The following is a 22,784-nucleotide window of genomic DNA, read 5'->3' as shown; positions in this document are numbered from 1 at the left end:
TTGTTTTATGTTCTTTTATGCTGGTGCCGTAACGTCACATCACCAAGTGACGCTATAACTTGGATGCTAATCTGTTTATGCTGAAGTAAAAAAATAAAGCACGATTTGCACTTTGAAACCCGCTGTCTCTGTGAAAATCTGTCATTGCAAACCCTACTGTGAGAACAAATCCCTACAACATATATAATCCAATTGATTAGGACCCACTGATTACTGAAACTGAGTAGCTCATCTCTGCTTTCTATCAATAATACATGGTGGGCTGTTTCTAACCATAGGTCCTCTGGCAGGGATGAAAGTGTAGTAGCCATAATGGCTGCTATGGGCCCTGCAATATCAGGGGGGGCAGGTCAGTAGCTGAGACCATAGCTGATTGAGAGGGGGTGCCTTACCCTGCTGTATCTCAAGCTGCACAAACCTGACTATATGAGCTTTAACACCAGACTAAGAAGACAGTTACTTTAGAAATTGGGTCTGGAGTGAGATCTGGAAGTAATACCTGCAATTCTTACTTCCAACCTGGTTTCTAGAAGTTCTATTTTTGCCTTTATGGTTGCTAACACATAACCTGGCTCATATCTCTAGCAGCAACACAGCTTCAGCGAGAGCATCCCCTACCCTTAGGACTGTTGCAGAAATCAGAGAGTGATCCTCCATTCTGGACTTGCAGGAGCCCATGACATTATACTGATTTATAATGCTATGTGCCTCTGCTTCACCTTACTGCTACAGAATTATACTGACAGCTTTAGGGTACTTTCACACTAGCGTTTTTCTTTTCTGGCATGGAGTTCAGTCACAGGGGCTCTATACTTGCAAATAACTGATCAGGCATATCCCCATGCATTCTGAATGGAGAGTAATCAGTTCAGGATGTCTTTAGTTCAGTCATTTTGACTGATAAGACACAAAACCGTAGCATGCTGAACTTAAGACTTGCCAGAATGCCGAATTCAGCATTTTTTCCCCATAGGAATGTATTAGTGCTGGGGCCGGCATTACCGGAATGCCGGATCCGTCCTTCCAGTCTGCGCATGAAAAAAGATACAAGACGCATCCGTTCTTGCAATGCATTTGAGAGACGGATCCGCATCCAGAGGAGTCTCACAAATGTTTTCAGTCACATCCAGATCGGCAAGCAGTTCCGACGACTTTACTGCCTGTCGGATCACACTGCCGCAAGTGTGAAAATAGCCTTATGTCACTATGATTCTGCAGAAATAAGGTCAAGCAGAGAAGCATTAGTAATCATGATAATGCCTTACGCTCCTACAAATGCAGAACGGAGGCTTATGCTCACACACGGAGTGCGATTCCCGCAATGGACGTGTGTGTGTCATTTATAAAAGGATATGTACACTTTTGAAGCAAATTATTTATTGCTAGAATACATCTAAAATAAAAGTTCTTCTTGCTAACCTACAGACAGCAAAAGACGACAAGAGGGTCCAACACAGAGGAATCAAACTACGCCAAATTTGATTCTAACCATATACAATTATGTGCATAATAATAGCAGTGCGTTTGAAACAGCTGAGAAAAAGCTCATTCCTCATAATAACATGTATTTCCATATACACAAAAGCACTGGGAGCACTGCACATTCAATTCCAAATGAGAACATGAACCAAATATCAGTTTGTAAAACTGAAAATGAAGAAAAAGTTATAATAGGCGGTTCACAAAAATAGCAGTGTTTGCATTTTCTGTTACAAACTCGAATATTTACTCTATAAACTGAAATTTGTTTACAGATTTAGCATTTCTGTTAATCACTGAAGTAATATTTAGTTGTAGAACCTTTATTTCTGATAACTGTGTCAACGGACACTCCACAAATTTTTAAATTGGATTGAAGGATTGGGCTGGCCACTTCATAACATCAATCTGGTGTGTTTGGGGTCGTTATCCTGCTGAAACCCATTTCAAGGGCATTTCTTCTTCAGCATAAGGCAACACGACCTCTTCCAGTATTTTAATATATTCAAACGGCCATTGTGCCTGGTATGCGATAAATGGGCCCAACTCCGGGTGTATGAGAAACATCCCCAAACCATTATGTACTATGGCTTGAAATCAGCGTTTGAGAGACTATTCATAAACTGTTTGTGGCCTTTAGACCCAATAAGAACAATCTTGCTCTCATCTATCCATAGAATGTTGTGTTACTTCTCTTTAGGCCAGTCAATGTGTTCTTTGGCAAACTGTAACCTTTTCAACGCGTCTTTTTCTCAACAATGGTACATTATGAGGGTTTCTTGCAAATAGTTTGGCTTCACGTAGGTGTCTTCTGACTGTTGCAATGCTCACAGGTAGGTGAAGATCTTTGATTTCCCTGGACCTTATCAATGGATGCTTCTTTGCCATTCTTGTTATTCTATGATCTACACCGATGGTTGTATTTCTTTTCCTACCACAATTTTCGGGTTTTGTTTGCTATTTTAAAGCATTGGAGATAATTTTAGCTGAGCAGCCAATTCTTTTCTGCACTTTTTTATGTTTTCCCCACTCCAATCAACTTCTTGATCAAAGTTCTTACTTATTTTGTGCAATGTCTGGAACGACTCATTTTACTCACTGAGCAAGGGCTAAAACCAGCAGGTACAGCATTTGCTGTCCTCCCTCTTTAAATAAGGGCCATAATTGACACCTGTTTCTTCACAGAGTGAACAACCTCACTTAGGCTACTTTCACACTAATGTTTTTTTGCGAATCAGTCAGGGATCTTCAAAACCACTTCCATTACAATAATACAACTGCATGCATCAGTCATAAACTGATCCAGTTGTATTATGTCTTATATAGCCATGACGGATCAGTCATGACCACCATTGAAAGTCAATGGGGGACGGATCAGTTTTCTATTGCGTCAGAGATCCGTCTTGCTCTGAGCAACATAGAGGACAGAAAAACGCTGCTTGCAGTGTTAATTTGTCCGCAATGGGAGCGCAACCAAACGGAATGGAATGCATTTTGGTGCATTCTGTTTCGTCAAGTTTAGTTTTGTCCCAATTGACAACGAATGGGGACAAAACTGAATTGTTTTCATCTGCTAGTGAGATCCTATGACTGATGGCAATAGCGGAATTAAAAACACTAGTGTGAAAGTAGCCTAATTGAACTCCACACTGCTATTAATCGGAACACCCCTTTCATTAAATGAGTCAATTACACCCAATTAGCAGCATACATGTCATGTCTGCTGATTGCCCATTACTCGGCTACACCTAATCATGCGTTTTATCCCATGTTGTATTATCTTTTCTGCCAAAACAGTAATTAAACACATTAGTGATGTTAGACTGCTATTATTATTTCACATGACTGTGAGGAGTAGTATATTAGTAGTATTAGGAGTAGTATATTAGCAAAGCTGCTCCTTTTTTAAAATACACTGCATACAGGGAGTGCAGAATTATTAGGCAAATGAGTATTTTGACCACATCATCCTCTTTATGCATGTTGTCTTACTCCAAGCTGTATAGGCTCGAAAGCCTACTACCAATTAAGCATATTAGGTGATGTGCATCTCTGTAATGAGAAGGGGTGTGGTCTAATGACATCAACACCCTATATCAGGTGTGCATAATTATTAGGCAACTTCCTTTCCTTTGGCAAAATGGGTCAAAAGAAGGACTTGACAGGCTCAGAAAAGTCAAAAATAGTGAGATATCTTGCAGAGGGATGCAGCACTCTTAAAATTGCAAAGCTTCTGAAGCGTGATCATCGAACAATCAAGCGTTTCATTCAAAATAGTCAACAGGTTCGCAAGAAGCGTGTGGAAAAACCAAGGTGCAAAATAACTGCCCATGAACTGAGAAAAGTCAAGCGTGCAGCTGCCAAGATGCCACTTGCCACCAGTTTGGCCATATTTCAGAGCTGCAACATCACTGGAGTGCCCAAAAGCACAAGGTGTGCAATACTCAGAGACATGGCCAAGGTAAGAAAGGCTGAAAGACGACCACCACTGAACAAGACACACAAGCTGAAACGTCAAGACTGGGACAAGAAATATCTCAAGACTGATTTTTCTAAGGTTTTATGGACTGATGAAATGAGAGTGAGTCTTGATGGGCCAGATGGATGGGCCCGTGGCTGGATTGGTAAAGGGCAGAAAGCTCCAGTCCGACTCAGACGCCAGCAAGGTGGAGGTGGAGTACTGGTTTGGGCTGGTATCATCAAAGATGAGCTTGTGGGGCCTTTTCGGGTTGAGGATGGAGTCAAGCTCAACTCCCAGTCCTACTGCCAGTTTCTGGAAGACACCTTCTTCAAGCAGTGGTACAGGAAGAAGTCTGCATCCTTCAAGAAAAACATGATTTTCATGCAGGACAATGCTCCATCACACGCGTCCAAGTACTCCACAGCGTGGCTGGCAAGAAAGGGTATAAAAGAAGAAAATCTAATGACATGGCCTCCTTGTTCACCTGATCTGAACCCCATTGAGAACCTGTGGTCCATCATCAAATGTGAGATTTACAAGGAGGGAAAACAGTACACCTCTCTGAACAGTGTCTGGGAGGCTGTGGTTGCTGCTGCACGCAATGTTGATGGTGAACAGATCAAAACACTGACAAAATCCATGGATGGCAGGCTTTTGAGTGTCCTTGCAAAGAAAGGTGGCTATATTGGTCACTGATTAGTTTTTGTTTTGTTTTTGAATGTCAGAAATGTATATTTGTGAATGTTGAGATATTATATTGGTTTCACTGGTAAAAATAAATAATTGAAATAGGTATATATTTGTTTTTTGTTAAGTTGCCTAATAATTATGCACAGTAATAGTCACCTGCACACACAGATATCCCCCTAAAATAGCTAAAACTAAAAACAAACTAAAAACTACTTCCAAAAATATTCAGCTTTGATATTAATGAGTTTTTTGGGTTCATTGAGAACATGGTTGTTGTTCAATAATAAAATGAATCCTCAAAAATACCACTTGCCTAATAATTCTGCACTCCCTGTATATCCCTTGAAAAAAATTAGACAAAGTAAGTTTATACAAAAATATTTTAATTTCATCATAACATGAAACAGTAAGATACTGCTTAAAATGGTATATGTAGATATACATTAGATATAGCACAGCCAAAAATGTTTTGTCTAATTGCAGATCTTCTCCTTGCCGATCTGCTGAGTGATCGGCTCTTCCTGGTAGGATGTCTGCCCTTAATATGGTATTGTTATTTCCTGCCAAAAGTGCCAGACATAGCAGTCTGAGTGAGCCAGATGTTCGAGCACTTCTGCCTCCCTTCCATTGTCACAAAAGAAGCCTGTGGTTGCTTCCATCTTACCTGGTCTACCACTCACTGTAGGATTTTTAGGATGAGAAGGTGGTCACTGGATATTCAGAGGACATATAGGCAGGAAAGGAAGAGAGGCGGCAGGAATGAAAGCACAATTTCACTTTCTACATATATTAGTATTACACAAGAAGATAAGAACAATAAATACAATGTAAGAAACTAGTTATTTTCAGGCTCCGGAGACTGTAGGAATTCGTAGGGGTCTGGAATGTCTTGCTGTTCTCCAACACTGAGACGGGAAGGGCTACCTATAGTTAAAATAAAAGAGTAAAAGATAAAAATTAATTCATACAGGAGCCTGCTTGAGGGCTGCCTGTGGGAGTGTCTATTCCCTTTGTTCTTTAATTGATGACATAGCCATTTTTATTACGTCACCTCTTCATGAATGTGTCCCTATAAGAGCACAGGAAGTACATTCATGCAGACGTGTTCCCATGTTTGCATCAAAAACGGGAGTGAGTGGTTATGTGTGCACCAAAACAAATGAACAATGGAGAATCAAAAGGAATCTCACTCTTCACAAGCAAACATGCATCTCTTCATTCATGTACCTTTCTCACAACCACATGTAATTGCCACCAGCAAAGTACAACACAACAATACATCTTCATCACAAATTTGAATATACAAATAATGGCTAAAGCAAATTCATATTAAGTCACTGATACTGTTAATGCTCCATAAGACCTAATTCAGACGCCAATAAGTACTGTCCATGTCATATGTAAAAATGGACCAATTTAAGTAAATGGTGCAAGTCACACAAATTTCTGACATGGACAAATTGAGATGTTAGAAGCATATACCACTCTCGGCTGTTTTAAACTCACCGGAAAAAAAAAAAAAAAAAAAAAAAGATTGCACCCAGACACCATATGAACATCCAGATACATCCATGTTAAATGCCAAATGATTCAGGCCCTAGGATGCCCATGTATAGGGCAGTCAGGCCACAGCATCCACATGCAGAATGCCAATAACTGTCGGCTGCACTGTGTACGGGCACCCTAATATAGCATTTAAAATACAACTCGGAATTGAATGCATTACACATCCCTAGGATACACTATCCATGTATGACTGGAGGGCCCGGGTGCTGTGATCTCCACTGATCATGATAATGAAGGGGCTGCAGCAATCCACTTTGGAAGTTTTACCCACACCATGCCACTCTTGTCTATGAGCTGTCTCTGGTGTGGCAGCTCATCTCCATTCAAACAAACATGGCTGAGCTGCAGCAAAGGTTTAATACCACAAACAGCACCCCCTCTCATTCATGTACTGTGTCTTGTATAAACTCCATGGGGTCTCACTGGTTCTACCTGTTGCACACGGATGCCCCTTTAACAGAAGGCTTGAGTCTAAAATCAAAGATGAATTAACAATTTGTGTCCCTGGGTGCTGCTTACCTGCAGACTGTAAATACCATATTTCAGTCACATCATTTTCCAAAGTACACAAGATAGTGGCTGATCCTGGCAAATATTTCCCCATGCATTAACATTACTGGCCTGGGAAAATGCGTGTCAGATTTCATCTCATTTTACAATAAAAGGCATCTATACTGGCAGCAGTGTGGCTCAGTGGTTAGCACTGGCCCCTTGCAGTGCTGGAGTGATGATGTCTGTAAAGCACTGCAGTATCTTGCCCTGCTAAGTTGGTAAAATAGCCCTTCCTGCAATCCCTACATGTGTATCTAGTCCTGGAAGACTCTGGACACAGATTCTCAACTGCACCCGATAAGAGGGAGGGGCCGCTGCTCTCTTTGTCATGTGCACAGTATGACCGTGCCTACGGCTAGGGTTCGGGAAATGCTGAGTTCTCTGTTGCTATTCTTCCATTTCTGTGTTAAGTTGATTCTCCTTGTCCCCCCGTCCATTCTGCAGCAATCACATGGCACTTGGCCTCCTGCGACCCCTGCGTGCACCTGACGAGCACAGGAGATTTTCTTCCACTCACTTCCACTGTTTGTGTCGTGCCGCAGAAGGGACTTGTTGACGACCAGAGGCAGCAGGAGTCACCAGAAGATATAGCACTGGCAAGCAGATGTCCCCCACCTCTCTCCTGGAAGTACAGCTGTGTGTAAGCGCCACTACTACTACTATAGTAACTGGAGCAGAAGACTTGAGGAGTTTAGTAGTGACTACTGACAGACATGATGGACAAGGGCATTGTGCAAACTGCTGGAAATGACAGAGCTGGCAAATTCTCTCAGCTATTAGGGGAGCAGAGGGAAGTAATGGACAGTTGGACAAGAAAACCAGCCTGGCACTGAAATGTGATAAAAGAAAGAACTCTGCATGACGTATTAGGAACCTGGCTGAGGTAACTACAAGGAAGTGCCCACCTCCTTGCCTAACTAGATTTTGCACAATGAACTTTTAAAATGAAACCTGGCTTTATCTCCATCCATATACAAGTTAGTGTCACAATAGGGGCATAATTGGAGCTGTCTTTGTATGGAGAGTGTTATGGCAGGTTAATGAATTTACAGCATAAAGTTGGAGGTACACAAAGGGGTACTCTGGGAGCCTGTGGCTAAAATGGCTCTTTCAACTAATGTGTGGAGAGAAGACAGTACGAGCAGTACTTTATGTCACTCTGCCGATTCTGAGATCCCAACTGGATCACTTCCCGACTGGCTGCAGGTTCTTCCTTTCTGTCTGCATAAGTAAGATATAGCTTCCAGGAAGAAGAAAAAAAGAGCATTCACTCCCAACATGGGTAGCTGAGAGAGCCGTTTTAACTACAGGCCCTGAGAACCTCTTTAAAGCTATTCTCACATCTGCGGCATAGATTCCGGCAGGCTTTTTTGGCAGAGAACAGCCTGCTGGAATTCTCCAAATCCAGCACTGCCGGATGCAAGTGGAAGGCCCGGTAGCCCCATAAACTACAACAGTGGTCCAGCAAGATCCTTCCTCAATCCAGCAAATATGCAGAGAATCGGCTGAACAAAAACCACTGCAATTTGTGTCCAGACAATTCCCAGCACTCTCTGTCTGAATTGGCGGTTGAATCGCAGTGATACAGATTTGAAAGTAGCCTAAAAATTCTACCCACACTCAAATAATATAACTATAATAAAATATTTACTATGATAATAATAATAAAAAAATTTTTTTCAAAATGTCAAACCCTGCTATTACTCGTCTCCTCCAAGCGTGGTCATTTCAAAACCGGACCAGAGCTCCTCTTAAAATTTAAAAATAAGTCATGGCAAAACTATATCTATGCTTTAAGGTAGAGAAAGTCTTCTTTTTGCATTTAAGTCAGCAAAAGCAGAAATTCACATTCAGAGCATGAAATAAGAAGGCATAAAGCTAACCAAGATGATGATGATCTCTTTCCGAGTTGTTGGATAAAGAACTTATATTGGAAGACGGTCTAGATCCAACTCTGTCATTGTGTACGTCATGAAAGTCGTGCAAGAGTTTAGCTGCGTCATCTAAGTTAAGATGACCATCATCGTGGTCAAGCTCCTTCTTCACTTTTCCTAATGGTTTACATAGAAAGGGAAAAAAAAGTTCCTTTAATATTACACATGGACAAAGCCTAGTTAATGGATATTTGTAACAAGAAAGTACTGAAGGATTGATCAGAAAAAGCAAGTGTTATATTACTCATGTAAATGTGCAGTGTATACATACCTAGCGAATTTAGCATGGACATTTCAAGAGATACATCGGAATAGGCCTTCATGGACATAAAGTCAAAAACAGAATTGCTGCCATCACCCACAGATTCTCCAATCTAAAGTGGCGGAAAAGTAAATACACTTTACAAGTCTGCAACAACAATTGTAATTAAAAGGGAAAATTGTGTCTCAATTTGTCACAATTTTAAGATAACTGCTTGCTGTCAATAAAACATACTGAGATAGCAACCTGTTAGAAACCAAGTACTGCTCTCAGCTAGGAAGCAAATAGAATCCTGTCCAGTGCAGTCTAGTACCTCCAAACCAGGCATGCATCTTTGAAGGCCAAAAAAAGGCACAGAAATTATTTGCATACCCGAACAGGTGATAAATGGGGCTATTTATTCATTTAAACTTTTGAATTTCTTTATAACCAGGAAAAATGTAAAAAAAAAAAAAAAGGGAAACATAGTCTGTGTATAGAGAGATGAAAAGGCAGAGATGGTGAAAAAAAACGTCCCTGCCATATGTCCCTGAATAAGGGCAGTGTATAATGCAACTGAAAAATGAATCAAGCCAGCAAAGGAATATGGACAGCCACAATTAATGAGGAAGTGCCTTGTATTAAAGTGTAACTGCCATTTCACTACCAGAAATGAAATTCCTAACATATGTGATGCTGAAGGGAAGATTAATTTTACTTTTATGATGTCTGTATTCAGACCTTAGCGACCCTATTTCTTTGTGCCTCTGCTATTTCACTTCCTAAGATGGCCTCTGCTGCACATACAGCTAACCAGAGACAGACAACACCAATAAAAATGCAGATAACCTCCCCCACTACCCCAAAGTAGTGTGTATCCTCTCACATACAGCTAACCAGAGACAAGCCCTGCAATTACATATAAATCAGTAAGAATTTGTTTTAGCATCTTAGTAGTCACTTAAAAGGTTTAGGAACCATTTTGGGGTACATATAGTGTATTAAATAACTTTATTTTTAGGGGGAAAGGTAAAAAAAAAAAAAAAAAACAAAAAACAATTTTTACATTTAGCTAATTTTTGGGACGGTGTTCACTGTGTGGTAAAAATAACGTAGTTTTATTATTTAATGATGATGATGTCACATTTCTATATATATTTTTGTTACTATCTTTCTCTCCTCCTGTCAGCTCTGCAGCTGCTTCCTCATTCTCCTCCACAGACTGACAGGGAGGGGGGAGGCTGCTTTATAACTCTGGTTTGGTACCAGCTAGAGATATGGGCTTTGTTTAAAAGCCGACATTCCAAGCTTTCAGACAATACCAGCAATATGTTCAGTACAGGGGAAGATATCACCAGGATTCTGTGAATGCAGCTGAAAGTGAAAGTAAAAGCACATTTTACCTGTTATTATTCCAGACACAATTTCTAACAGTGATTTCACCTCTGTTGCTGTAGCATTCTCGTAAGAAAGCCTGGAATGTCCTCTTTCAAACAAGACCAGTTGCATATTTCTAGCTGCTACCATTCAGGAGATATTACCATCTAAAGCAGCTCCCCCTTCCCCCTCCACTTTCTGCCCGAGCCCAGGCACTCAGGGCTGCACTCCTCCTCCCAGTGGTCTGCCAGTCTCTTGTTTATAATACAGAGGAGACGCCCTGCACATGACAACGCTGTGAGAAGAAGCCTGCTCAATGTGAAAGCGACACACATTTCTGGGTGTTATTATGTGGTGAAACTGATAAAGATTAAATTATAAAGCACAAAAGCATTTAGACAACAAGGTGTACTATACCATTAGGGTATAAAAAATTAAAGGGCAGTTACACTTTATCTTTGTCTACATGATAAATGCCATCAATATCAGAACAGTGGGGGCTGACATTTGACACCCCTGCCGATCAGCCGTTTGAAGAGGCTGCAGTGCTTGTACGCTGCAGTTGCAACGGTGAGCAGGTAAACAGTGAATATAATGCGGTCCTCCTACAGGCGCTGTGGTCTCTTCAAACAGCTGATCAGCGGGGGTGCCAGGGTTAGGTGCTCAATATAAAAAAGCAGCCAACCATTTTAAGGCTACAGCTATATGGCACCTTTGGTCATGCAACAAGAATAATGGAATGTTGCATTCTGGCATCGCATGTAATGACCGCTGGCGACTGATCACACTGTTACATGAAACTGCTTAATTTTTGTTCACAAGTTCTTTTCCAGAATCAGCACACTCTCAGTTCAACATTTAGATGCAATACCACACTTAGCCCAGCTATACAGCATATGTAGCAGAACAGAAAGACATCCATTTGAGACCTGAGCAGAAGATCCTGCAGGTGGTCTGAGCGCTATGGAGGGCTACGCAAGTACAGACTATTCCCTCTATAGGTCAGCACCTAGCAAGATTACCAAGATAGCACTAAAGGAACACACCCTAGAAACGAATGTTAAAAATCTAGAAAAATAGTTGCCTTCGTTTTCAGGTCTGCAGAATTTTAATTTGTATAACATGCATATTTTCTGAAATACTATCTGACAACGAGCCACACCAGAAATTCGGCGGGAGATTAGGGAGGTTAATAAGTGGCTAAAGAACTGGTTTAGGAAGGAGGGATTTGGGTTCTTTGAGAACTGGGCTGACTTCTCTGTAGGTTACAGGCTCTATCGTAGGGATGGGCTGCACCTCAATGGGGAATGGACAGCTGTTTTGGAGAGATGATGGTTTGGTGGAGTGTTTAGACTGGGGATGAGAGTAACTACATTATAGGAAGGTAAGAAGTGCAGACAGAGACCGGGGACAAAGTAATGGAACTGGGGGAGGAATGGAAGGAGGGACTAGAACAGTTCATAAGGAGAGGTGTAGGGTAAAAAAAATTGGATTTTTTGTACTCACCGTAAAATCCTTTTCTCGTAGTAGGCATTGGGGGACACAGCACCATGGGTATATGTCCAACTACCACTAGGAGGCACTAGACACAAAAAGTGTTGGCTCCTCCCAGGTGGGCTATACCCTCTCCACAGGCACGAGGCTATTCAGTTTGTACCAAAAGCAGTAGGAGAGAGAAGAAAAGCAAGGAACCAACAACTCCCGTACCGGGAAAGATCAAGAGACCAGCCCGGAGAAGCGGAAGAAAAAACATAGGGTGGGATCTGTGTCCCCCAATGCCTACTACGAGAAAAGGATTTTACGGTGAGTACAAAAAATCCAATTTTCTCGTGCATGGCATTGGGGGACACAGCACCATGGGACGTCCCAAAGCAGTCCCTGAGGGAGGGAAAAGAAGAGACGCGCCACCGGTTGGGCATACAGGTGCAGGAGAACCATGTGACCCAACGGGAAAAAACACGAGATGGGCAAGAGGTTCCATAACAAGGAAGAAACCTCAGAAGAAGCAGGGAAGACTGCCAGCACCCCAGGACAAATGACTGGAAGAAAATCCCAAATGCAAGAAGGTGGCAAAAGGAAACAGAGCGCAGCCAAGGGCTGGAGAAAAAATTAGGACAGCACCGCGTGGTGAAACTACCCAACGCTCTACATTGTCTCAGACCCAAAAAACCTGTGGCCATCCCCTGAAAGGCCAGGGGAGAAAAGAAACAGGGAAGCACTGAAAACCAAACGAGTGGGGGAAGCCATAGCAAGGCTCACATGTGAAGGGAGGGGACTCCCCTCACCGCAAGGCCAGGAAAGAAGCTAAGCGCCCCATGTAAAGGTGAAAACCCAAGGCTGCTAGAGGAAACCGCCAACCCTGGAGAAGGAGGGGGTTGTAGGTAAAAAACCAGGAAAAGAACGATAGCTCCTGCGTCCCCAAAAACAGGAGACGAGGCACAAGCCTCCGAAAACAAGATATCACCGTGAAGCGTAAGACCAGAGGAAACTCTGGGCATGTGAAGTATCATGGAAAAAAGAAGCCAGATACAGGCCAGGCAACCTCGGCAGGACACACTGGACTGAGAGACATGGGAGTAGAAGGAGAGCACTCCAAAAAACCTAAAGAGGAAAGGTCCTACAACAGGAGGAGGTCCCTCCCGAAGGAGACCATACGGTGGAACTGCAAACCGCAGCACTAAACCACTCAATACCAGGTACTTGACGTGGGAGGATGGAAAAAAAAAGAGACACAAATCCAAAGAGGACCTCAAATGAACAGGGACTCCCGAAAGGAGTACCCAGTATGGGCTCACAAGGAACCAGGAGCTGAACCACCAGAAGACAACGCAAGCCAGAATCTCCAGGAAAGGCGAAAAGAAACCACCATAGGGGACGGGGCATTGGCCATGGACAACTAGCCGTACCAAGAATATTGACCAGCAAACCTTAAACATTGTCCCAGAGAGGGCAAGTACAGCAGCTCGGGATGTACCACAAAACGACAGACATCCATATGCATAAGGAATGCAGAAGTCACCATGAAAAAACCGGGGTAGCCTACATAGAAATGTAGAAACCAGCTGCGACCGGCATACAGAAAACTTCCAGGGGGGAGAAAGTACCAGACAGGTGCAGACGACGGCAAGGTCCAAGAGGACTGCCCCTTCGCCATGTAGCACAACTAAGCAGAAAATACAAGGGAACACCGAAAACACCTGGACCCAGAAGGAACTACGGGGCCCTGTCCGATACCAGAGCAATCAGCTGAAAATTCAGACAGGTGTGTGTGGCGCTCAGGAGGCCCTGTCCTTGACCCGTCAGGGAGGACGTCCAGCAATGATAAAAGCCGTGGACCCAGAAGGATTCCGTGTGGCGGACATCCAGCGATGACAGAAAACCGCAACCGCGGCCGATGCCACCAGCTACGTGTCCAAACAAGGTAGAAGATCCAGAGGAGATCCTTGTACTTCACCAGGAATGGGCCGCTCAGCAATTAGGAAACAACGCGAGTACTCCCCTATAACATGGGGTAACGCGGAGCACAGCATACCGTAGTACCGTAAAGAGAAGGCAAGAGCAACTACAGCACAAAGGCCAACAACCACCTGGCCACGGAGTAGGGAGCGTGGTTGAATGAGGACCACCCGCCGGATCAGACAGATCGGTCATATACTGGAGCTACCAGAAGTAGCAGTAGACCGACAAGGTGGGGGTTGGGCTGGGCCTGTGGCCATCCTGCCAGACATGGTAACCATGCACATGCTGAACGAAGGGGGCCTGGTGCAGACAGTGCCTTGAGAGGTACAAGGAGACCAATGAGCGCGACAGTAAAAGGAGTGGCAGATGTATGGAAGAACCAAATGGATGGAACCAACAACCGCAGCACAGATTAGAACTCGTGGGCAGAAAACACCCAGTAATACAGAAACTGTCTGAGCTACAGACCGCACCACAGGGCCCAGCGCTTGGGGTACTACAAACACACGCCTAAAATATGGGTAAAGTGGCTGCATGTTGCCAACTAAGGAGAGTGGAAACATAGCCACAGCATCTGGGAATGAGACAGCATTCGGAGGGTACAGGTACACAACCTGTAAAGTAGAAATATGGCTGTGTTAGAGGAACTACATTTAAGATCGAAGCAATGTGGCCGCATGGTGCACCCTAGACCCAGAGAGGTGCAACAGCAACCGCGTTAAGAATGGAACCCAGTAGGGCCGCACGGTACCACAAAGAACAAGACAGGTGCACACCACAATCAGGTAGGTGCAATGGCAACAGAAACAGGGCCGCATAGTACACCCTAGAAGCCAGACAGGTTGAACGGCTGCAGCATCGGAGACGGTTCAGGGACTCAACCCATGAAGGGAGTAAGATGGCCGTTTGGTGCACACTATGATGAGGTAGGTGCAATGGCCACGGCAATTGGAGGAGGCCTCAATATCTCGTCCTGTAAGGAAAGAAAATGCCACATGGAACACCATAAAGCCGGACAGGAGGAACGGCTACCGCATCCGGAGATGGCTCAGGTACTCCACCTGTTAAGGGATCAAGGCGGCAGGGAACAGACAGGTAACTGAACCGGACAGGGGCAATTCTAAGGCAATTGAAAGTGGCCTCTACATTCCGCCCGTAGGGAGAAATGTTGCCGCATGGAACACAACAGAGCCCGCCAGGGGTATCGGCTACAGCACCGGAGATGGCGTAGGTACTCCACCTGTGAAGGGAGCAAATTGGCTGGGAACAGACAGGCGCAATTGCAGCGGCAATTAAAGGCAGCCTGTATCTCTCGCCAGGAAGGGAGAAATAGTGCCGCATGGAACACCATAGCGCCAGCCAGGGGAATCTGCTACAGCATCAGGAGATGGTGTAGGTACTCCACCTATGACAGGAGCAAAGTGGCTGGGAACAGACAGGTGCAATTGCAACGGCAATTGAAGCGGCCTGTATATCTCACCCGGAAGGGAGAAATAGTGCTGTATGGAACACCATAGAGCCAGCCAGGAGTAATGGCTTCTGTAGGTACACTACCTAAGCAAAGGGGCAAGGCGGCTGTACAATTGCTCTGAACTCACCAACCTACAGGAGGCGATAGCCGAGCTAACCGCTTGCCCAGAACAGGAACTCCCTGTAATGAGGTAGAGTGGCGAACACCAACCCCAGGATGGGGACCCCACGGAAACACTCTCAAATGTGTAGAGGATAACCCCTGGTATAGGGGAACCAGGAAGGCTTGTCAGGGACAGCTTATGGCAGTGGTGCAGGAACCCCCCTGTTAAGGAGAAGGCGTACGTATCAGACACCGGGTAGGTGACTCAGTATGCTAAACACGGGGACGGCTGCCTTACCTGTGCGGTTGAATACCTGTGCGGTCAGGGAAGCACCATCCGAAAATCCACTAGAGGTGATACCAACCCTGTGTAGGTAGGAGAGGTTCCTCTGTGCACGTAGTCTTGACCTCCCAGAGGGCTTCTACATGGAGGAAGACCGCCTGATGCTCTGTTCCGAGGGAATCGGTGCAGAGGTGTCCCCAGAGGCAACGGATGGGGTGACAGGAAGGATTCATCACCAGCCTCAGGCCTGTCCTGGGGGGGATCCGAGGATGCCGAGGAGGGGTGGGACCCCGTTGAGACCACCCGAGGGTGTACTGTGAGCTACCCCTCGCCGAACCCGGGTGCAGGTACCCCTAACTGAGCATGCCCCATCTGCAGGGAGGACCCTGGAGGGCAGAGGTGGCCGCAATTTGGGTTGGTAGCGTGCCAGCGACACTGCTAGGGAGAGTCGGCCAAGGTTCCCATGGCATTGACACGGAGGGACCCATTCATGGGGAACCTACACAAAAAGATTGTTCAGGGAAAACAATGGGATCTGGGAAGAGGTACTGCACACCAGCAGGGACAGGCTGACCACATGGCAGCCATTGTAGACAGCGGACGCACGTGAAAACACGTGGCGACCGAGGAGCTGTTGGGAGAAGAGATGCTCAAAAAGCAGCCAGCAGAGGCTGTCTATCCTGACCCGGACGCAGTGTTCCCCCAAAGAGGTGCAGCAGCAGCTGGTTCCCTAAAAAGAGGTGGTCAGTAGGGCTGCAGGGGACATGAAGCAATCGAGGGGTTAACCACCCCCTCCAACAGAAAAAACACGTTAGCCCAGGAAAGGGAGAGGAGATAGCTCCTCCCGAGGGCCGGGCGGGGCTCAGAAAAGCCCGGGAAGCAAGGGGGAGGGGCCGGGAAGATTGCGGCCTAGCAGGCCCAAAAGCCGGGGCCTCGATTTATGAGGCGGCCGGGAATGGAGCAAGGGGGGCGGGGTGAACCGCGGCCGACAGAGGGCCCACCGGACCATAAAAATAGGTGAGTAGGGTAGGGGGGGAGAAGCGACACCTGGGGATAGGCAGATCAGGGCAAACGGAGCACCTGGGAGCCGGGGACAGGCCATAGAAGATGAGGCCTAGTCCCGGCAGAAGCCGGGGACTAAAGTAGCGGGGAAGCCAGGGAGAGACTGTGTGGCCAGGGAGGAGAGAAAAGACCAACCGAGGGGGAAAAGAAGGGAGGAAAAACCATGAATATAAACCCCCCCAGGAGGGGGGGGGGGGGGGGTTGGCTAGGAGGGAAGAAGAGGCTCCCCAGGACCCCCAGCTAAGGTGGATCCCATCCCCCTGGCCACAGAAGGGAACCTAACCCTAGGGCAGGGACAGGGGAGTATACTCACCATCCGATATACTCACCATCCGATGTCTTCGGGCGCAGCACGGTCACCCCTTCGGCAGACTCAACACGGGAACCGTGGGAATGCCGGCAAGCCACTGCGGATGCAGTCCGTGGGGACTGGGTGACCGGCGATGGTACCGAAGTACGCGCCCGCAGGGGGGGCAACTAAAGTGGAACACGATGGAGCCCCAGCCTGCAGCAGGTATAACGGTGGAAAAAACCGACCTGCGGAAGAGAGAAAAAAAGAAAAAGAATAAAAATAAACAGCAGAACCTGCAAAAAAGCAGGACAGGTCTGCCTCCTACGGACACTAGACTAAAACTGAATAGCCTCGTGCCTGTGGAGAGGGTATAGCCCACCTGGGAGGAGCCAACACTTTTTGTGTCTAGTGCCTCCTAGTGGTAGTTGGACATATACCCATGGTGCTGTGTCCCCCAATGCCATGCACGAGAAATAAGATATATACAAAAACTTGAAGACTGACTAATAAAACTGGGCAACTGGAATTAGTGATGTGTGAGGAGGACTATGACATAGTGGGAATAACAGACATGGCTGGATGATTGCTATGACTGGGCGGTTAACATAAAGTGTTTGGGTCTGCCTTTATGTAAAGTCCTGTCTAAAGCCCACAGTCCGAGAAGATATAAGTAAGGGACATGAACATGTGGAGTCACTGTGGATAGAAATACATGGAGGCAAAAACAATAATAAAATACTAATATAAGTTTATTATAAACCACCTAATATACCAGAGTCACAGAAAATCTACTTCTAAACAAGATAGATGAGGCGGCAAATCATAATGAAGTCGTTATTACGGGGGACTGCAACAAACCATATATAGACCGGGAAACTGAAACCTGTCCATCTCAAAGAAAACAGGCTCTTGGCAATCACCTTTCCCAACTGGTTCAGGACCCGACTAGAGGGACGGCCATACTGGACTTAGTACTAACCAATAGACCTGACAGAACAACAGATGGGCAGGTTGGGGGACACCTGGGAAATAGTGATCACAAAATAATACCCTTCCAATTGTCATTCAAAATAATTTCTTCAGGGACGAACAAAAATACCAAACTTCAAAAACGAGCAAAACTTGACCAGCTAGGGAGGGCGTGGCCAGCAGCCGGCATGTAAGCACGCGCTTGAGCACAGCTCCATTATCCCTCAACAATCCTGCTCCATCCTGACAAGCTGCCGACCCCTGGAACAGAGTAGACAATGTGCTGGCGCAAGAGAAGACCCCGCACGCCACCATGGGTCCCACAAGCGGCTGCCGAGTTGCTTAAAGAATACGCCCGCTCAGAGGCCCAGAATGGCGCCGCAGCCGCCACTTCAACGCACGCGGCTCTCACCCGCGGTAAAGCCGCTCAGCAGGTGGAGGCGGGAGACATCGCTGAGCCAGAATTCACCTTAAAGACTGCCTATGAACAGCTGCTGGTAGCCATCTCCTCGTGCCAGTCCTCACTCACAGGAAAGCTAGAGGAGGTGAGAGTGGATGTGAGCCTGCTCTGGCTCTGTCACAATGTGCAGCAGCTGAGAGACCGGGTCAAGCACACAGAGGACCGTGTGTCTGCTCTGGAAGATCTGACCAGACCTATGGCGAAGAAAGTACAGGAGCTGAAGCGCTCTGTGGATCAGTGGCAGCAAAAATGTGATGACCTAGAACAGGGATGCTCAACCTGCGGCCCTCCAGCTGTTGTAAAACTACAACTCCCACCATGCCGTTCTGTAGGCTATCTGGGAATGATGGGAGTTGTAGTTTAGCAACAGCTGGAGGGCCGCAGGTTGAGCATGCCTGACCTAGAAAACAAGTCCCGACGCAACAATGTCAGGATCCTGGGCCTTCCGGAAAAAGCTGAGGGACGTGATCCCGCCGCCTTCCTAGAATCTTGGTTCATGGAACAGTTTCCAGAAGCATGTTTTTCTCCAGCATATGCTGTGGAGAGGGCACACCGTGTCCCAGCCAAGTTTCCTCCACTTGGGGCTCCTCCTAGACCCCTGCTGGCACGATTGCTAAACCGGAGAGACAGGGATCTCATCCTCAGCCAGGCCAGGAACAAGCGAGATGCCAAACATGACAATGCACATGTTTCACTGTTCCCGGACTTCTCCCCTGACCTTAAGAAGAGAAGAGCCACATTCGTTGCGGTCAAACGCCGCCTTCGCAACTTAAAGGGATTCTGTCACCAGGTTTCACCCCCTCCAGATAAAAATATGGTTATGTTCAGGGAGCTTTAACCATTCCTAATGTGGTCTTATAAATGTAATCTGTAGGCTCATTTTGCTAAAAATACGCTATTACTAACCTGTCAGTCATAAAAATAAAGTGCCCAAGGGGATGTCAATGGCTCCAAGCTGCAGCCCTCACCTGCTGCCGTTCGTGCCCAGCTCCGCCTCATAATCTTCTGTGACGCCTCCAGCTCTCCCTCTGTAACATGCTGTGAAAGCCTCCCTCCTCCCTCTGTAACATCGCTGTGAAAGCCTCCCTCTGTAACATCGCAATGTTAGAGCAGCAGGAGGAGGAGGAGGGAGGGAGAGCAGGAGGCTTTCAAAGCGATGTTACAGAGGGCGGAGGGAGGAGGGGGAGGGCGAGCAGGAGGCTTTCAAAGCGATGTTACAGAGGGAGGAGGGGGAGGGGGGAGGGAGAGCAGGAGGCTTTCAAAGCGATGTTACAGAGGGCGGAGGGAGGAGGGGGAGGGCGGAGGGAGAGCAGGAGGCTTTCAAAGCAATGTTACAGAAGGAGGAGGGGGAGGGGGAGGGAGAGCAGGAGGCTTTCAAAGCGATGTTACAGAGGGAGGAGGGGGAGGGAGAGCATGAGGCTTTCAAAGCGATGTTACAGAGGGAGGAGGGGGAGGGAGAGCAGGAGGCTTTCAAAGCGATGTTACAGAGGGAGGAGGGGGAGGGAGAGCAGGAGGCTTTCAAAGCGATGTTACAGAGGGAGGAGGGGAGAGGGAGAGCAGGAGGCTTTCAAAGTGATGTTACAGAGGGAGGACGGAGGAGGGGGAGGGAGAGCAGGAGGCTTTCAAAGCGATGTTACAGAGGGAGGAGGAGGGAGGAGAGCAGGAGGCTTTCAAAGCGATGTTACAGAGGGAGGCTTTCACAGCGATGTTACAGAGGAAGAGCTGGAGGCGTCACAGAATATTATGAGGCGGAGCTGGGCACGAACTGCAGCAGGTGAGGGCTGCAGCTTGGAGCCATTGACATCCCCTTGGGCACTTTATTTTTATGACTGACAGGTTAGTAATAGTGTATTTTTAGCAAACTGAGCCTACAGATTACATTTATAAGACCACATTAGGAATGGTTAAAGCTCCCTGAACATAACCATATTTTTATCTGGAGATGGTGAAACCTGGTGACAGAATCCCTTTAAACCTCCAGTATTCCATGGCGTATCTGGCGCGGCTCAGGGTGGTGGACGGCGACAAAACTGTCTTCCTCACTGATCCTAGGGAAGCCGATGACTGGGCCTCAAGGAAATCAGGACGCCCTGGTCCACGCTGACACGTCAATTGATCACCATCAGCAAGTATTTTCTCCTCTTTTCTGTTTCAATGGGCCATGGCTAATGGGTTCTTGAGCTAGATGTTTTATACTTTACCGCTTTTCCGAGTCTTAACATGCTACCTGCTTACCTTATTGCCCCATCTACTTAGTGGCAATCAGCCTTGCTGGACCCACAAGAGAGACCCATTAAGTCTATGGGGGCTAACTTCTCCTACAATGCTAGACGCTTTGCCTATGTGACATGTTATCCATCAGTGTTGGCAGCTTAACATACCTTTGCTGAAGAGGGGAGAAGCAACACCTGCGTAGTTATGACATCTACCTACGCTATGCAGGTCCCCAAGTTATCAGCCACTATGTTAGTCGGTTATGGTTCCGACGATTCCATGGGTTTTTATTGTTAATGTTTTGTAACATGTTCGTAATTGTTCAAGTTTACTCCCCTCAAGTATGGTTATTCCACTTCACAATAGTTGCTAGGGAGGCATTGACGTGTGGGGATCAGATCCCTGGATGTTCAGAAAGTGCAACCTGGGCGAGTGTATATTTCCCTGATATACTGCTGGAATGTGAGGGGCCTAGGGTGTCCTAAAAAGAGGATTGCGGCATTCTCCCACATTCGCTCCTTTAACCTACACATGGGTCTTCAGGAAACCCACCTGACCCCAGAAACAGGCAATAGGCTGAGGAAGCCCTGGGCCCAACACCTAATCAACGCATACTGCAGCTCCCACTCCAGGGGGGGTCACCCTGCTGGTCCATAAAAGCCTTAGGTTTGGGCTTCACAACTCTGTTGTGGACCTAGGGGGACAGTATATTTTCCTGTATATGTATATCAACAGTGTCCCTTATGTGATTGTCAACATATATAACTCTCCCCCTGCCTCTCTCTCCCTGCTGCAGGCAGTCACTGGCTTTGTAGCTAAATACCCTACTGCTCGTCTGCTCTACATGTGGGACTGACTTTAATCAGGGCATGAGTGAGAACCTAGACAGATTCAGTACTTGGATCATGCACCGATCCTACCGGTGCTAGTTATGACTGACCCCATCGGAAAGGGCTGCAAAATGCGTATACATCCTTTCTGGCTGTCTCTTTTCGGCTTGAACGATAGAGTCCCGGATCAGCTAAAGATGTTCTTGGAGGTTCAGGGCAACTCAACAGACGCCTTGTTGCTCTGGGAAACCATGAAGGCATATCTCAGGGGGTGCCTCAAGTCGTCCATTTCCTATGTCAAGAAGGACTTGCAGCGTAAAGAGAATGATTTGCATGCCAGATGTAGGGAGGCCGTAAAGGCATTCACGGAATCTCCCACCGAGGAACATAGGATTGAGTGGCTCTCCAGAGGGAAGAATGTATACGTTGCATCTGGAGGAAAAGCGCAAACTTTTTTTCCTTAAGCAACAATCGTTTGAAACAGGAAACCAGGCTGGGAAGCTGCTCGCACACATTGCACACAGAAACACTATGGCTCCCCCAGTACGCCGCATACAGGATGCTGATGGGCACGTGGCGGAGCCGGTGGAGGACATACTGAAGTGCTTCCGCAACTTCTACAGGGACTTGTATGGCTCTGCTGTAACACACTTGGGGCATGAATTGGAGGCATACCTCCGGGAGGTGTCTCATCCTCAGCTAGGTGACCTGGATAGAGGTCTCTCGGAAGAGGAGGTTACATTGGAGGAGATAACGCGAGCTATCACGAATCTCCCGTCAGGGAAAGCACCCGGCCCGGATGGCATCCTGATTGAGGTTTACTCTAGATATGTAGATAACCTGGGTCCACAGCTCTTGAACGTGTACAAACCCACGCACTCCCGCAGATTCTTGTTTCTATGTATGACGCCACAATAGTAGCGTTTCTGAAACCCGACAAGGACCCGCTGGACTGTGGATCTTATCGCCCAATTTGCCTTTTGAACTTGGACTATAAAATCCTGACCAGGATTCTGGCTAATCGATTGAACAAAGTAATCACGTCAGCGATTCACACAGACCAATCTGGCTTTATGCCTGGCAGATCCACTTCCGATAACATTAGCAGAGCCCAGGTTGTTGCCCAGATAGGCGCATCCGAGAAGGCACGATGGGCCCTGGCCTCATTAAACACTGCCAAGGCCTTCGACTCACTAGAATTGCCCTTCCTGACGGCCATGCTTTGGAGCTTTGGTTTTGGCTCCAAATTTGTCAAATGTATTGAAACACTGTACAAGAGCCCCACTGCTAACATTCAACTCAATGGTAGCCACTCTGACACGTTCCCCCTACACATAGGCAC

General features: G+C 46.6%; 1 protein-coding gene across 8 annotated transcripts in view; it reads right to left on the bottom strand.

The window, feature by feature from the left end:
* Positions 1–4,992: 4,992 nt before the first annotated feature.
* BRD9 (bromodomain containing 9) overlaps positions 4,993–22,784 on the bottom strand; it is a 71,606-nt gene continuing 53,814 nt past the window's right edge. For 7 of the 8 annotated variants that reach the window (XM_044294117.1, XM_044294120.1, XM_044294119.1 and 4 more), the window contains 3 exons: positions 8,954–9,056; positions 8,632–8,799; positions 4,993–5,554 (listed from right to left, as the gene is read on the bottom strand). In XM_044294117.1, the coding sequence (XP_044150052.1) occupies positions 5,466–5,554; positions 8,632–8,799; positions 8,954–9,056 (360 nt within the window). In that variant the 3' untranslated portion in view covers positions 4,993–5,465. The remainder of the gene's footprint in view (positions 5,555–8,631; positions 8,800–8,953; positions 9,057–22,784) is intronic. The other variant, XM_044294123.1, reaches the window with a different exon arrangement.

This window comes from Bufo gargarizans, chromosome 5 (genome assembly GCF_014858855.1).
Source record: "Bufo gargarizans isolate SCDJY-AF-19 chromosome 5, ASM1485885v1, whole genome shotgun sequence".
NCBI lineage: Eukaryota > Metazoa > Chordata > Amphibia > Anura > Bufonidae > Bufo > Bufo gargarizans.
Note: the sequence above shows the minus strand (reverse complement) of the source record. Positions and strands in the feature narration are given on the sequence as shown.